Below are 14,843 nucleotides of genomic sequence, written 5' to 3'. Positions count from 1 at the left end.
CAATATATGCACCAATTTCTATTCTCATATTTGTCTGCTAATTTTTTATAAAAATATGGTTCATTTTATAACAAAAAACGCAAAAATATAACTTATAAACTTTGTGAAAAATTCGCGAAAATTCAATAAATGTCATGGAAATTTTAAAATTTTTTATCAGATTTTTGCGAATTTTCTTGAGTATGCAGTTAAGTAGCCCATTAAATTCTAGTAAAAAATGCGAGTTTAGAGCTAGTCAAAAATCGCGTTGATTTTTGAGAATTTTTTTGTTGAAGGTGTTTTGCATTTTTTCCATATAAAGTATTTTCAAACAAATTTTTTGTATGGAAGAGGCTGCGTGGAAAAAAAAATGCCAAAAATCAACGGTAATTCGCAGCTACTTAGAACTTCTACTTTATTACAGTAAAATTGATTGGGCTACAAATCTGCATACTCAAAAAATTGTTGCATATATTGTAAAAAAGCAGCAGTGCCAATAATTTTTGTCGGCAGTGTACATATTTAAATTGTTAATTTTGTTTTTGAATTTCATAAAGTTTTCAGCCAAGCTTACTGTGCTAATGCGTATCATCTATATAACAAGTGAAGTAGACTTGCGGTTTCGGCTGAAGGAATCTCAGGGAAAAGAACTTTAGTTGTGTAGGTTTGAGTCGGTGGCTTCAATCACCTAATACCTGCTCTCTGAGAGCACTCTTCAACAAACCGACATTTCCCGGTCATTAAAAAGAAACCGCCGCCGAGTCGGATTTCAAAGAAAAAAATTCCGCCTACAGGGCCACGCTGCGATCGAGCGCAACGCCAGCAATGTGGGACCATTATAGGGAGCTGAAGAGGAAGCGAGACGTAATTGCCGCAATAAGAAAGCAGAGATCGAAATACGTGAGTGTGAAGAGCTTGAAATGCTGGCCGACAGTAAATACCGAAAACATGCTTAAATATGAAGGGAACACTTTTCCACCTTACTGAATGGTAGCAACGATGAACGTTGTGGAGATGGACCCGAGCCCCCAGTCGATGATGACGGAGTCGATGTGCCACCGTCTGACTATGATGAGGTACAAATATCGATAAAGCGGCTGAAAAACAACAAAGTTCTGGAGCTGGCGGCCTGCCAGCTGAGCTATTCAAGTACGGCGGCGAGGAGTTGTTAAGGTGCATGCATCAACTCTTACGCAGAATATGCTAGGCGCTGCCCAATACACAAGAAGTAAAGTCCTCTCTCGTTGTACAAAAGTCATCCTTTATAAGTCACTCCTGCCTGTCTGCCTGTACTGGTGTATGGCAATGAAAACATCGTACCTGTGCGCGTTGTCGTTGGCGAATACCGCAGACAATTAAACGATAAGCTTTTTGCGCTTTGCAAAGATATAACTGCAGCGACTTAAAATTCTGTGGCTACTCTGGCTAGGCCATGTCGTTCGAATGGACTCCAACGTTCCAGCTCTGAAAGTAATCAACGCGGGTCGCGATGTTGGTAACAGAGGAAGAGGAAGGCCTCCTCTGCATTGGAAAGACCAGGTGGAGGACTTGGCTTCACTTGTCATTTCCAATTGGCGTCACTTGGCACAGAAGAGAAACACCTGGCGTGCTGTTTTGGACTCGGCCAAAATCGCTTACTGCCATCCCTGAATTGGTGTGTCAAGCGTCAAGGAAGTGTCAAAAATCCTAATGCACATAAAATTTGTATAACGCGGCCAGTGCGCAACACTCCCGCTTGATGCAACAAAAAAAACTCTTCCGGGATTTTCTAAACGGCAAAGCCACAGCGCTATAAGCTGTAGGGACTCTGACTTACAACCATGCAGAAAAAATTGTTGTGTTAATAAAATCTTCCTGGTCCTGCCCGCTCACTAAGTTATTCACCTCCCTTTCCTATTCTAATATAAAAAGAATCCTAAATACCTCCGACCTTAAAATCAGATATAAGAAGGTTTAATGAAAGGCTTGTTCGAGTTGCAATCACAACCGCAGTGTTGCACGAATTATTAAAGTTTCTAGCAACGTTTTATCAGTTGGGGAGTTGCAACAGTTTTGCAAATCATCAGCGCTGCAGTATTGGCGCTTTTATTACGTGCCCCGTACAGGCCCGAAATTCGCTAATTACCCCATATTGCAAATACGCCATGCAATAGTTTCAAAACTAAAAATCTCGAACAAATGTATCTCTATCTAAGAATTTTATAAATAACCATTGAATGAATTTAACCGCCTGTTTTGCATTTATCTACTTATTTCAGTTGTGAATTGTATACGCAGATTTTTTTTATATGTCATGTAGGTTAAAGATAAAATTGCGGCATATTTCACAAGGCACATGGCGGCATTTTAAGTAAATCCGGCCCTGAATGGGTAGCTACCCTAACATATTTTAAGCGGACATTCACGCAATATAAATTTGCGACAGAAAATGCATTAGAAGAGGCACAATATTGAAATATATCTTTTTGATTGCTTCAAATTCCGAAACCTACCTATCAAAACAAGGAGCTACCGCTGGATTTCATGATCCGGAACCCTTCTGTGGGCTCATCAAAGCACACATAGAGGGGACCATCTATAACTAGGTGTCCCACAGTGTCCTAGATCACCCATCCACTCCCTTTAAAATGGAGGGAAACGCTTTTTACTGAAAAAACTGGACCTACCAAATCGGGGATGCGCTCTCTTTTGGTGGTATAACCGACTTCCGAAACCAGACCGGAAGTGCATTATTTTATCTGGAAGACTATTCCAGAAAAAAGTTTCCTTCATAAGTTATGCCTTTGTATCCGCAGGTACCAAACCTGTAGTACAAACATGTATGTCCTATTTAAAAAATCCTAACCTATTTCCGGTCTAAAACGGAATGGGACCAAAATATAGCATCCCCAACTTCATATCGTTTCGTTTTCCAATAAAACATTTTCACTCATTTAAGAAGGCCAGGACGAGTCAAAGTCGAAGGTCATTTTAAGGTTGAAAAAGGCACTGCCGAGAAAAAAGCTTCAAACATAAGAAACTTGTATAGAATTTTTAAAATTCTCTCAGAGGGGCAAAGAACAGGTTCTACATGTATATTTCTAGTTAGTCCGACTTTCTTCAACATACGTTTCAATTTCTTTGTCGTAGTAACTGTCGGGTTTCCTAGATCGACTCTGGTGGAGATTGCATTCCCACAGTTTTTTTCAGCCGAGTACCTTTCAAATCATTGAAGTTAACTAAATTAATTAAGTAAACAAGTATCTACTTCCATTTTTCATTTAAAAATCGCTCAAGTTTGTAAATTTTTAAACTTAACGAACTTGTTTATTCAAATTATCGTCGACAAAAAATCCAACCATGTGTCACAATCATATGTTTTTTCCTATTTTTTCGAGCTTGAATTTGAAACTTCTCTCCAAGAACTAGTCATTCAACATGTAATTTAATTAAATAAAACAAGTGAAATTTAGTTGAAACAGTTTAGCCGTTTTTAGCCGGTTTTTTGCCGATTTAGCCGGTTGGTCCAAAAAGTTCTGGCAACACTGCATTTATGTTTGAGGTCGTACAGACACCCCTTTATAGAGGTCGAAACTTTTTATTATGGGTTTTTGTACATATCCTCTCTTTTAGTATTCACCAAAAATTTGGTTCCTCTAAATTTCCTCTTTTGCTATCGCGTTTAATGAGTTAAATTTCACTTAATTTCACTAGGGCCTAACTAATTGTAAAACATTGGAAACCAGCGATGTATCGATATTTTTCGGCTGTTGTATTTTACCCTCGATGTTTATTTTGCGATGTATCGAAACATCGATGTATTGATGTTACTTCTAAAAAATTGCATCCCTACTTTCGGTCAGTTAAACTGGAAGTAGGTAATACCACCAAAAGAGCATCTCCGATTTGGTAGGTCATATTTTTGCGTTTTTCAGTAAAAAGCATTTCCCTCCATTTTAAAGCGAGTGGATGGGTGGTCTAGGACGCACTGTATATGTACATCATTTTCACATTAGGAATCACCGAGCCGAAAGTCTCCGCTGCTCTGGTAACACCATCTTATATGAGTTCGCATTGGTTGGACTGATGGACTAGTGTTGTGAAATGACACCAGGAATTCACCATACATCAAATTTTGGAAAAGACCAGCGAGGGGAAGACCCACACTGATCCCATTGATAGCGGGAAAAGAAGCTTCCTTTACGACGTGAAGTCTGAATTTGGTATCACTGCGAAAATAATACGGCTGTGTTAAATGACGTGGTGGCTGACTCAGCTTCGTAAAAATTCAAACGGGGCTTCAGACGACAGGGCGACTACCTTTCGTACAACTTCTAATAAAAACTTAAGTAATAAAAAATACGAATATAAAAATTTCTTAGCAATACCACTACCAGAAACCTAAGAGCCCCAATATGTATAACTATGCACTTTTGGTTGTGTTTTTATTTGAATCACTTTCCTCTGTTTAATTTATTAAAAATTATGTTTTTATTCACAATAGTTATAATTACATTATTGTATAGCATATTTATTTAAATATAGTATATTGTAAATTTATTTTTAATTGGATAGATCTATATATTAAAAACAAAAAGGTGAAAATACAGTAAACCAGGGACCGTTATAGTCGCTGTTTTTACAATAAAAATCATAATTTATTTTTTTATTATTATTTTTATTTGAAGAATACTTGTAGACTTTCGAATTGTTGGACTCTAATAAACTCAAGATGATCAGATGATCGATGAGAATGCGAGTATGTACATATGTATAGTAATTTAATCGAAAATAATTAAAAAAAAATCAAACAGGGGATTTTATTCGAAACTAAATCGGCCTAATATCATAAAAAATAACGTTTCAAAATAACGGCCGAGTATAATTAAACAAATTAAAAATCGTAAAATAACTTAAAAGTAAAAATCTGCGAAAAAGATATACATATGTATGTACATATCGAGCCTTACCGCCAAAAAAATGTATTCGAAATTTTTTAAAACTACTTAGGAGCATTTCTGCATCAAAAATAAAACTTTGAAAAAAATTTCGCTTACGTTTTTTTTTTGGCGGTTAGGGCACGATATATAGCAAACCAAAATAAATTGAAGATTATTTTTGTTTAAACCATAATCACTCTGTGTTATAAAACCGACAAATCGGTGATTAATAATTACTCGGAAAATTTTAGCAGTTTAAGAGAATACACACAAAGGAATTTTATTGATGCTAAAAACAAAATGTCAACAGATTTAACCACGAAATATTTAATGTTCAATCGATTGCAATCGATCATTTCGTAAATGTTGGTTTTAAAAGGCATTTATATGCAATAAAATGTAAGCATACATAAACATCGTTACCTCAATTCACAAACGCCCTAGCCAACAATTTTTTCGAATGTGCGTTTTTCACAGATTTTTGTAGGATGTGATAAAAATTTTGAAGTGTTAGTACCAAAAACAACGGAGTTACATGCCACTTTTTAAAAAGCCCTACCTGTTTTTGATGCTCATTTTATACTTTTTTTTGCTTCTCCTGTAAAATAAAAAATCTGTTGGTTAGGGCCTTTGTGAATTAAAGTGATGTATGTATGTGTGCATGTATGGTAAGGGTGTTTTTTTTAGAGGTGCAGAATTTTAAATTGAAATAAAATAATGAGATTACATACTTAATTTCAATCTGAAAATTTAGAAGGTCTTTATTGGAAAGATTCGTTTGTGCCATTAGTGTTTGAATTTAATTTCCGGTATGTGGCTGCCGACGCTAACTCAGATGTGGCCCATTTTGGAAGTCCAAATTTCGACCACTTATTTTGCTTAAATGATAATAATCAAGAGGCACCGATTCGCTTGATCTCGATGGGAAATCGACTGGCCTATGTCGAAAATTAACACGTTCATCCAATGCTTCCTACAATATGTTGATTGTTTGAAGCGCTGTGTGACATGTGGCGTCACACAACGTTCGAAAATGTAAGGAAACTGACGAAAATTCTTAAAATGAAAGTTATATGTAATTTTAAATTTCAGACATTTCGTCGCCTGGATAAAAGATTGTCGTAAACGCCATTTCGACGATTTTTAGTTATAGATGCATTTATATATTTTTTAAAATATGATTTTTCGATTGGTGTTATCTCTTTTGCATAGCTAACCGAGATTTTTCAAATGGCATTATCCATTTTTGGATAACTCCTGTAGTTTCCGAGATATTGAGTAAAACGTATCGTTAATTTAGTGAACATTTTTATCACATTTTGTCGTATATCATGTAAAATGGCTGCAAAATTGTTGACAAATTTAGCAAACGATAAAATATAAACTCAAAATAATTGAGAATAAACAATGAAAAATAATAATTTTTGAATTTCGTGAACTAGTAACATTCTTCAGGACGTTGAAGGAAATTTATCGTCTAGTTTTTGAGAAATTACATTCCAAACTTCAATCGCAATTTCCGAAAACCTTTTGAAAGTAAAATACGACAATCTTTTATCCAGGCGACGATAAAGTAAGCTTTGAGTAGTAACTACATATGCCAGAGTAGCCTTAAAACTTTACAGTTGTTTTACAGTACAAGATAAAAGCTGTTCATTCTCGCGCTCATCATATGTCGTGGTAATGGAAAATAATAAAAAAAAATGTGTAACTTATTCATTATATTGAGTTTTAAGAAGAAAGATTTAACGACTTTTTGAAAAAAAAATCCGCCATATTTGGATCCGTCATTTTGAATTTTAAGAAATTGCATCGATAGCCGTAATCAGCGACTTACAAATCATACATATGTATAAGTCCCAAAAATTTTACGACTCTAACGACAGCTTCATATTTTGGTCAGATTTTTTTGATTTTTCGACCACTGTGCTCGGTCCTGTTGAAAAGACATGTCTTTAGTTAACATTCCATTCAACTGGCGTACGAAATAAGCGCGAATCATTGCGCCGCCGGTCCATAAAGTATGCCAAACAATGCGTCTCCTAATGCGGAGACTTTATTTCTTGACATGTTGATGGAGCTGAAAATTTGCCTCATCACAGAATATCGCGATATAACAGCGAGTTGACATTTTCAAAATCTTCTAATATGATTTTCGAAATAAATTTGCAAGCACTGATCTTGCATTTGTCTGTTCATGAAAAAATTACGAATCTAGCTGGACGTAACTGATAGTGTTGCCAGATTTGACCATTTAATCGTTACCGGATATCCAAACCTCTAAAAAAACACCGCTTATGCTTAAGGGACGACGTTGCTTAACACAATTTACAGAAATTATAATAAAAACAAAAATACTTTGTAAACAAATGTGTGTATGTACGTATGCATTTATATCATTTACTATGTGGGCATTTAGCAAAAGAACGTATTTAACCCTCTCCTGCTGATGTGACTAAAATTTCATTATTTTACTGACGTGTAGTCTCTCAGACAACAATTTTCCAGATCAAATTATATGTACATGTTAGAAATTTATTAATAAACTATTTTTCGATTTGAACTAAAAATTATATCAGTATTTGGAATACTTATTAATGCAATACTTACTATATAAACAAACTAAATGACGTAATCAATCCTATTGTAGCTCGGGAAAAATGTCGAATTTTCGATGTCTGTCACACTACCGCATCAGTAGCAGAGGGTTAAATAAACTTCGTGGAATTGAGTCAACACTTTCCATCTGTCAGTCGATAAGTAGCTTGTTTTAATTGCTTACAACTGCAAATTATTGGGATTCTTAATTTAACGAAAATTTAACTAAAACCGAAAACACGGTATTTTTAATTTAAAACCAAATTTTTAGCCAAATCTTTAATCTTACTCAACATTTGTACACACACAATAAAAATAAATTTCCAATAAACCAAGCATATTTTATTTTCTGAATAATGCTACAATTTCGAAAATAACATAAATTTTTAACTATTTTGTAATAGATTTAAAAAATTTACAATATATAGTTTGCTGTATTATATAAGCCAACTATCATTTCCCTAATTACATTACTAAATTATGTTTCTAAATTAAAAACGAAAAAAACAAAACAAAAAAAAAGTTTATTAATGCACTTATTTTTCAGCTCTGGCACGCCAAGAAAAATCGATAAGTTTAATTCAAAATATGTAGTGTATACAAAAATAGTTTAATATGTATAGATAAACATGTAACGCAAAACAACTGAGACAAACAAGTTTGCAAGGGAACAATTAAATAGTTGACAATCACTAAGTGAATTAGCATAAAGTGTTTGGAATTTGAAACGTAATTAGGAATTTAAATATATATACATACCAATGTATAATTACTTATTTCGAAATCTTTCCGCGCTATGTAGGTATATACATATGTATGCATGTATGTATGTATATGCAGTCGCATTTGTGTGCTACAACGCAGCATCAACATACATACATACATATGTATTTATGCACCAATTTATTAATAATTCAGCTGGTATCATTGCTGAAACGCATTACAATTCATTATTTTTAATATTTCTATATTCTTGCTTTGTTATGACTTTCTTTATTTATGTAATTTTGCATTATTCAGCTGTCAAATGTGCCTGAAAACCAGCCTATACTCAATTAGGTCTATGCATGCGACTTCTATTCTACCAGCTATGTATCTCACTTGATATTAATTGAACTTTTGAATTTTATTTTGAAAATCGCAACAAAAATAGGTATTAATAATCATGATTTTATGCAAAGCAGTGCAGCTGCTAACTTAATGTTTTTGTTTTACACAGACACAATATTGCATTTATGTATTTATATATTTCTCGGTTTTATCTAATGTTCAATGGCGGCAAGTCTGGGTGTTAAACACGTTTTTATTTTATAAATACGTAATTTAAAAACCTCATTCTACATTAGAGGTGTTCCATTCAGCTGAGTGGCTACAAATGTGAAGATACTAAACATTGTTTTTTTTTTTATTTGCAGCCTTTAATTGCCCAAAGCACGCTATTCAATCAAATCCGATGCTACAGATTTATTCGCTTAATATCTAAATATTTTTCTTACTACTTCGCTTTCTTAGTTAAACACACACATCCATGCGCATGCAAGTAAGTGTACATGTATTTATATATTATTTCATTTGCATTTTAATAACTATTATTTATTTTTATTTTCGTATGCGTATTTCCGTACTTATACATATATGTAAATTCCTTTTCGTATATCAATCAACCACATAGTCCATGTGGTGCTTAATTGTTTAGCGAATTTATTGTTTTTCCATAAGTAAGTGATTACATTCATACGCTGTCACATATAAGATAATATATAGTATTTTTTTTTTGTAGGTTACCCTTTTTATTTGTGGCTTACTTCCTTTAAATTATTGTATATTGTAATCAATTAATACGCTTAATTTCCACTTACAAAATACTATTTAACCTGAGTCCGTACATGCTGCAAAAATTCATAATACGATAAACTAGATTCACTCCGATCATCAACCAACTTGTCTATAAACTGAGGTTTGGCTGTACTTGTATCCCTGTAGAAATAACAGAAAAGTAAAATAGGATTATTTGTGGTATTGAAAATTGTAAATAAGAATATGTATGAAATAAAAACTTTTTAATAGGCATCATAGACACGTTGCGTCTGACTACACACAGTTGAGTCACTCAGTGTCATGCCAGAGTCATGTCGGTGTAACTAACACATATTTATTTTCACTAACACGTCCAAACCGACTCACGAGTCAGACGCACGGTGTATGCCACCTATAAAAGGCACTTGAGGACATGAGGACCTTAGTAGCGTACCCGGTAAAAGCGGTAAATATCTACTCTGACAGTCAAGCGACAATCAGACACTTCTGAGCTCGCTTACGGTGCGCTTAAACCTATCTGACCTCTCTTCCGGTCGCGTCTGAGTATTTTCTTGTTGGAAATATTTATACAGGGAACTGCGTGGCAGATGAGCTGTGGATGGAGAGGATGTGGGAGTACTTTTTACGACATATGGACGACTATTGGGCGGGTTAGTTCAATTAACGCTAGGCAGAAACTATGACATATGTTACTGGAAATTTTTTGTTTTTTGGGAGTGGGTGGGCCGAAGTTGATCTGAGATATGCTTATAACGACGCAATTCAATACTGGTGGTTGTATTGTGTGACTCAGAGTGCATTACAGTTAAAACAATGTGTGTGTTTTTTTTTTAACTCTTAGTTAGTCAGACAAATTGCCCAAGACTGAAGCATTTTTCAACCAATTTTGAAACCGTAAAAAAATTGCGAAAACATAAAAACTCTCCTTAGTCTTACAGCCAATTTCCTGAAAGCAATTTTTTGAGTGAAAAATTATTTTAATCCTTTGAATTTTATATGGAAATTGACAGAAAATAAAAAAATAATTTTCTATTTAAATTGCTGGTGAGACCGGCTGTTAGTCTTCGTCTTGATATTCGTATTCATCTCCGTCATTACTTTCGTGAACGTATTCGTTTTCGCTTGCTGGGTTAGAGCTGCTTCGGCTGTTGTTGATGCCCGATACAAATTTGTGGCTTTGCGTGACATTTATAACTTTGCCAGCAAAGCGCCAGACGCAAAAGGTATGCCCAAAAGGAACGCCAAGAAAACAATTTTGTACTGCTTTTTTACTCGTCCAAATTGCTTTTACATATATATTTTTCTTTAAAAATATCAGCAATGTAATTACGTTTTATGGTGAGATTTTTTAATGTAAATTTTATTAGAAATGTTAAGATATACAAGCTATTAAGAATTTATATTAATTTACCTCATTAATCTTTCTCTTTTTAGCCGACTTCAAAAAAGGAGGAGGTTATAAATTCATCGGAATATATTTTGTATGTATGTGCCACATTAACCGACTTCGATAATTCTTTTTCTGGGGAGGTTCCATACTAATTTGGTTTAGATTCGATTATTGGATCATGAAGAAATTAACGGTATTTCTAAATTTTTTCTATGAGAATTGAAGTCGACTGTGTTTTTTGTTTAAAAATTACTTGTTATTGTAACAATTGAGTTGTACCAAGCCCTACAACGGAATTTATATTGCGCCCCCTTAGCCCCTGTCCATGACAGTACATACATACATATCTATTTAAATTTATGTAGATATTATATGTATACGTATGTATGAAGCGCAAAAGAGAAATCGAAAATTTATCGAGAATGCAAATATTGTTCATTGATAAAAAATATGAGAATAAAAAAGCAGTTCAAGTTGGATATTCAAAAACGAAAACGAACGAATTTTTCACTTCGTATGTACAAATATATATACTATGTATGTACATATGTGTGTAGCGGTGCTGTGAAATCAAGTTGGAAAAATTAAGAATCTCATACAGCCGGTAATTCTCCAAAGAATCGATCATTGCTACCAGATCCAATTGAGTTTCAGGGATTACTCTATAAACAGGGTACGTTTTGCATTATTTGTATTTTATTTTTAAGTTTTTTTTCAGTTTTTACTTGAGCTATTGTATCTTTATGAGCCGCAATTGACGTTCAATTAAGCGATTTTGCTTGTGCTCTTACTACACACACTTAAGAGTCTTGTAGGGAAAATTTCCGGCTTAAATGACTTTGGGCTCCGTTTGTATGGAAGTCGTTCATGACTTTTTCATATAAATGGTAATTTCGTCGTTGATGTCATCTGCATGACTTTGCCATGCAGTGATCATTGATGACATTCAAGCGACAATGTCCTGCAATGAACTTTTTATAAGTGACCGCTGCAAGACATTGTCTGTTATAAGTCTTTGATAGGAGTACATCTGCATGACATTGTCACCAGTGTCATTGTCAGCTATATGTCGTTTAGGATCGCACAGCAAGTGCGACGATGTCACTAAATCCTCATTAGTGACGATGTCACCGGTGACCATTTTCGCTACTGGGAAATAAAAACTAATTTGTTTGTATGTATGTATGTATGTACTTACATACATTATAAATGACTACAACGCGTTGAAAGAAATGAGTACACATTGAGGCAAGCAGAATTTGAATTAGATTCACAAGATTTATTATAAAAATCAATTAAGGCACGCATACATACATACATACATAATAGGGATGTTAATCCCGGAATCCCGGACTTTTTCAAGTCCCGAAAATTCCGGGACTATTTTCCAAGAATCCCGAGATTTTCGGGATTTGTAATTTGCAATGGTGGCAATAATAGAATGCCTTATGTTGACCAATTTTCGCTACATTTCTTTTGTTTATTTAATATTTAATATTTTTTTATATATGTATGTCTAGCTAATTATACATACACATCATAACACCGTGCGACAGGCAATATTACACACAAAAAAATTAATATATTCGCGAAGCCATGGGCCAAATATATGTATGCAAAAAAATTGCGTTTTTAGCTTTTCTCTCTGACGTCAGGACTTTTTAAAAGGACTTTGAAAATTGAATAGTTAATATGAGTAATTCACAATATGGTTTAAAAAGTTTAGTGCAGTGTACTTAGGAAAACAGCATGAGTATCAAATTAAACAGAAAATTCTGTAGAGAAAGAACATATAAATTTTTTGGTGCATAAGGCATTGAAAATGTCCTTAAAAATTTTATCCTTCAATATCCTTGAAATTTTGCAATATTTATTTTGAAAACATTACATGTTAAGGACTAATACAAACTCGACAACGTCTTCGAATATAACTTTATTAGCTTAAAAAAATTAAAGTGATTAAAAGGGCATTTCAATACCTGTTCGTCCTTGTGAACCCAAAAAATTTTAATTTTTTTAAATCCTACAGAATTTTCTCTTTCATTTGGTACCCATTTTTGTTCTACGTTGCACTGAATTTTTTAAATAATTTTTTAGAATTTATCATATCTTTGAAATTATAAAGTTCTAATAAAAAAAATTCTAAAACTTAAAACGCAGGTTTACTATATTTGGTCCATAGTGTTGTGAGTATATTGATTTCTTGGTGTGTTTTGAATTTTTCAACCTGTTTCCCTGTTTCAATATTTTTACTCAGAATTTTTAGAAAATTTTAGGAACGCAATTTTATAAGTATAGCCCATTAAATTACAAGAGGATAAAGTGCAAGTTTCAAGTGACTAAAAGTAACGTTGATTTTTTATAATTTTTTTGCTGGCGGTTGTCACTCATTTTCATCCATACAAAGTATATGCGACAATTTGTTTATATGGAAGAAAATGCCCAGCATTGTTTAGTAAATTCCCAGAAATCAACGGTATTTTCTAACTGCATGAAACTTCATTTGATTCCACTTTAATTAAATGGGCTATAAAACTACGTAGCTAAAACTTTTCTAAAAATGCTGAGTGAAAAGTTTAACATTTTGACAAATTGTTTTGCATTTTTATAATTTTAATACAAATTTTGAAATGCGTATTTAAATGCAGTTAATTATATATAAAATGAGGTAGACTTCTTTCAGCCACACAATACCTATGTTGACTTAAGTTTTTTGCATCGAGCTTTTTTCGACAAGCCTTAAGTTACTTTATCAGATATGTACACACTAAAGTATTGTTAAATGCGTATAAATTTAATTACTGTCTTTAGTTTACTAATAAAGTATTTTTCAACTTAAATAATAAAGTAGACTTCAAACCCATTTATTTATAATTTATTATATGGTAGGACAGCTTCTCACACTATATTGATGCAATTTTTTCATGTTAAGTTGTTGGAAAATAATGAATATTTAAATCCCAGGACTAATCCCGGGATCCCGGAATTGTATGAACGATGTCCTGAAAATCCCGGGATCGCAAAAATCGATAAAATTAACATCCCTAATACATACATGTGTGTGTTGCGTTGCATATGGTCCTTAGCGGCCAAAGGTATGGCACTCGCTCAAGGACAGCGTATTTCAGGGACAAATAGGAACTCTGTGGATAATTATTTGCCTGGGTTGAAAGACCCTGCTGCAAAACAAACTGTTTCAACTCAAACTTGCGCTGAGCTAGCCTGAAAAGGAACGGTACTGGTTCTTCATCTATCCCAAATCAATGCTTTCAACTGTCTTTTTTAACATGGCGATGTCCTACGAAGTGATAATTGTCGCCGTCTGCAGAACTTTTAAAGTTGTTCTTAGCTGACTCTGGCTTAGATGGTTCATATAACAACAGTTCCTAGATAGTAGATAGTTGAAAAAGGGTCACCTCCGAGCTAGAAAAAATGTGGTTAGTTTTGAGCTGGTTCTAAGAAGTATAGTATAGAGCAGAGGTTCCCAAATTTTTTTCACCGCGGCACCCTTGTTGTGCTAAAAAAATTTCGCGGCACCCGCCCTTCAATGGTCTACGAAAACAAGAAAACACAATACAAACTTTATGTCCTTTTAGCTTTAATTTGAGGACTGAAATTGTTTTGACAATTTTACCCTGAAATCATTTGACGCTGAAAGCTTGCTGGTGTATTTGTTTTTATGTAAGCATTTGTTGAAAATGCAGTCTCACATAGAAATGTAAAAGTAAAAGTCACTAGTATTTTTAATGCAATCTTGCATACACTTGCATCCAGGCTCACTTCGTAGTATTTAATATTCAAAGTGCTGACTTCAAAGGTTTTCAAAAGCTGTAGACATCCTCAGAGTCAATGTTAGGAAAATATTCGACAATGGTTTTTTCTAAACCTTCCAAGTTAACGCTAGTAACGCGCGTTAACACTAAGAAAACAACTCTTATCAATTTTCTTAACGTTAACTTCGAAGTTACATACGTTTTTCTGATTTACTTTGTTTATTTGTGGAGTTTTCATCCAAATTGCTAGACATTCTAAAATATACATGTCACAAATAAAAAAAATCTCGACGTGCTACAAAAAAACCAAAGATGTATTTTAATTTCGCCGCGTCATCCAATACGGGTTTTAAATCTGAAGGCGAC

The 14,843-nt window shown here is 33.8% G+C and overlaps 1 protein-coding gene across 2 annotated transcripts in view; it reads right to left on the bottom strand.

Annotated features, from left to right (window-relative positions):
* Positions 1-7,816: 7,816 nt before the first annotated feature.
* Positions 7,817-14,843, bottom strand: part of LOC118742650 (protein transport protein Sec24A) — a 34,014-nt gene continuing 26,987 nt past the window's right edge. Inside the window, exon 14 of one of the 2 annotated variants that reach the window (XM_036474874.1) lies at positions 7,817-9,473. In XM_036474874.1, the coding sequence (XP_036330767.1) occupies positions 9,362-9,473 (112 nt within the window). In that variant the 3' untranslated portion in view covers positions 7,817-9,361. The remainder of the gene's footprint in view (positions 9,474-14,843) is intronic. The other variant, XM_036474873.1, reaches the window with a different exon arrangement.

This window comes from Rhagoletis pomonella, unplaced genomic scaffold (assembly GCF_013731165.1).
Source record: "Rhagoletis pomonella isolate Grant_MI unplaced genomic scaffold, Rhpom_1.0 Rhpom_scaffold_00007, whole genome shotgun sequence".
NCBI classification, from domain to species: domain Eukaryota; kingdom Metazoa; phylum Arthropoda; class Insecta; order Diptera; family Tephritidae; genus Rhagoletis; species Rhagoletis pomonella.
This window is presented reverse-complemented; position numbering and strand designations above follow the sequence as displayed.